This window comes from Acanthisitta chloris, unplaced genomic scaffold (genome assembly GCF_000695815.1).
Source record: "Acanthisitta chloris isolate BGI_N310 unplaced genomic scaffold, ASM69581v1 scaffold33092, whole genome shotgun sequence".
Taxonomy (NCBI): Eukaryota; Metazoa; Chordata; class Aves; order Passeriformes; family Acanthisittidae; genus Acanthisitta; species Acanthisitta chloris.
Window position 1 is genome coordinate 448 of NW_008661573.1, and position 2,838 is coordinate 3,285.

The following is a 2,838-nucleotide window of genomic DNA, read 5'->3' on the forward strand; positions in this document are numbered from 1 at the left end:
TTCTTCACCCACCCGAAAAACTGCTTCAGCTCTCGGCGCAGTGTCGTGTTTTGCTCCCCTCCTTTGGGGTCACAGCCCCCTGCTGCTCGATCTAAAGGGACAACGGGGACAGGGCGGGGGCAAGAGGGTCAGTGCCACGTCAGGGGGGACAAATCTCAACCCTCCCCGTCAGTACTGTACTATGAATAACAGGGGGGGAGAGGAAAAGAATCAGTGCAGGCACAAGGACATCAGTGTCACGTCGGGGGGACATTTCTCAACCCCCTCTATCCTCACTACACTGTGAAGAACAGAGGGTGAAAGGAAAAGGAGGGAGTTTTTGGCTCCCAGCTGGGAAAGCTGAGCTCTGAATTGGCTCCTTTGCAAGAAATCCAGGTGCTGGGCATGGAGCAGGGGAAAAAAAAAAAACCCAACCCCCTCCCAGCACATCCCTATGGACACGGTTGAGGGAGCACAGCCCCCCGAGGGGCACTCACCGCTGCGGGGGGTGGAGGCTGCGGTGGGATTGCTCCAGTCGCTCCAGATTCCTGCTTTTTTGGAGCCGTAGGTGCTGAAGGGATTACAGCGCACCTGGACGAAGTAGACGGTGCCGGGACGCAGCCCGGCGAGTCGGCAGGATGTCTGGTTGCCAACATCATCCACCACCTGGAAAAGGGAGGAGGAGATGTCTTGGTCAAGCATCCCATACCATCCCCCAGCGACCGCGTGGGTGATGCTGAGCTCACCTTCCACTCCGAGCTGTCCTCCACCCGGTATTGGATCTGGTACTTGGCTTGGAAGAAGAAATCCTTGAGGGCTGGTGGGGAGCTCCAGCGAACGCTCAGCTGGTCCTCCAGGTCGCCCACTCGGCTAACGTGCACGTCCAGCGGTGGGTCCGTGGTGACTGCGGGCACAGGGCAGGGACCGCGAGGGTTAAAGGATGTAAAACCCAGCTCGGAGCAAAGAGCCTAATTCGATTAGGAGCAATTCTGCTCACAGATCGCCCATTTCCTGCTGCCTCCACTCCCATCCTCCCGGCGCTGAACAACCCGAGCTCCCCTTCCCCAGGTTTGGAGGTGACACCACTCCCTTCTCAGGCTTGGAGGTGACACCAGTCCCTCCCCACTGGGAGGTGACCCCATCCCATCTCCACTTGGAGGTGACACCACTCCCTTCTCAGGCTTGGAGGTGACACCAGTCCCTCCCCACTTGGAGATGACCCCATCCCATCTCCACTTGGAAGTCACACCAGTCCCTCTCCACTTGGAGATGACACCAGTCCCTTCTCAGGCTTGGAGGTGACCCCATTCCCTCCCCACTGGGAGGTGACACCACTCCCTACCCACTTGGAGGTGACACCACTCCCTCCCCACCTGGAGGTGACACTATTCCCTCCCCAGGCTTGGAGGTGACACCACCCCGTCTCCACTTGGAGGTGAAACCATCCCATCTCCACTTGGAGGTGACTCCACTCCCTCCCCAGGCTTGGAGATGACACCACCCCATCTCCACTTGGAGGTGACACCAGTCCCTCCCCACCTGGAGGTGACACCAGGTGGGCATCACTCACCCACGTCGAGGATGTCCAACATGACCACGTCAGAGACAGCCACCCCCAGTCGGTTGGATGCCTCGACCCAGATCTCGTAGGGAGTGAAGAGAGCCAAGTCCTTGGGGATGTGGCAGGAGTAGGGCCCAGCTGTGTGGTACTCCTGGCAGGTGTGGTCCTGGCCATACCACCTGTGGGCAGGTGATGAGTACTGTGGGTGTTCTCCCATCCCATCCCAGGGCTCATTTATCCACTGTTCCACACCACTGGCATTGGGTTATGGCTCACCCAGTGGCTCCCAACTCCACCACGACCAACTTCTCCTCCCCCTCCTCCTCCCCAGCACCACAAAACCTGAGGAAACTCATCACACCAGCACCAACCCCCCAAATGCCAACTGGGAGGCATCAGGCTCATCATTCCCTATTTCCCATTAAATCCCAGACCAGTGGTTTTGAAAACAAGCAGAATGAAGGTGAACACCCACCTGAGCTTGTACTTAAGGGTGTAGTTGGTGTCCAAGAAGGTCTCCCCTTCTGCCCCTGGTGCCCACTTGCAGGTCAGATCCTTCATGTTTTTGGACCAGCAAGTGATGTTGACTGGTTTTTCTGGGGGTACTGGGAGAGAGAGAAAAAAAAAAAACCAAACAAAAAAAAATAAGAGGTTCCAGAGCTGTTTCCTTTAAGCAACACCAACCCCAAAAAAAAAAAAAATCAATCCAAGCTGCATTCCCAGCTAAGCCTCTGTATTCCCAGCCCGTAGCGACCCACCAAACAAACCCAAGCTGCATTCCCAGTTCAGATTCTGCATTCTGAGGACGTAGCATCGTCCTTAAAATAACCCAAGATAAAAATCTTACGATTATTGATTCGGACAAGTGGATTTTAACCGAGGCTTTGCCAAAACAGCCTCTCCGTGCTCAACGAGCGACAGGAACCCAAGGAGGTTCCAACAACTCATGGCATGTTTTGGCAAGAACCATGGCAAGATCCCCGTGGGGATCCCCATTCCATGGGAGTGAAGCTCCCATGGTTGGTTGGCTCTTTTTTGGGTTTTTTTTGGGATGCCCCACATGGTATTCCATGGGAGTGAAGCTCCCATGGTTGGTTGGCTCTTTTTCATTTTTTTTTTGGATGCCCCAGATGGTATTCCATGGGAGTGAAGCTCCTATGGTTGGTTGGCTCTTTTTTGTTTTTTTCTTTGGGATGCCCCAGATGATATTCCATGGGAGTGAAGCTCCCATGGTTGGTTGGCTCTTTTTCATTTTTTTTTTGGATGCCCCAGATGGTATTCCATGGGAGTGAAGCTCC

General features: G+C 54.9%; 1 protein-coding gene across 1 annotated transcript in view; it reads right to left on the reverse strand.

Annotated features, from left to right (window-relative positions):
* CRLF1 (cytokine receptor-like factor 1) overlaps positions 1-2,838 on the reverse strand; it is a gene marked incomplete at both ends in the record, with an annotated part of 4,555 nt that overhangs the window by 444 nt on the left and 1,273 nt on the right. Inside the window, 4 exons of the mRNA XM_009070286.1 lie at positions 477-645; positions 726-883; positions 1,550-1,719; positions 2,016-2,145. Of these exons, the coding sequence (XP_009068534.1) occupies positions 477-645; positions 726-883; positions 1,550-1,719; positions 2,016-2,145 (627 nt within the window). The remainder of the gene's footprint in view (positions 1-476; positions 646-725; positions 884-1,549; positions 1,720-2,015; positions 2,146-2,838) is intronic.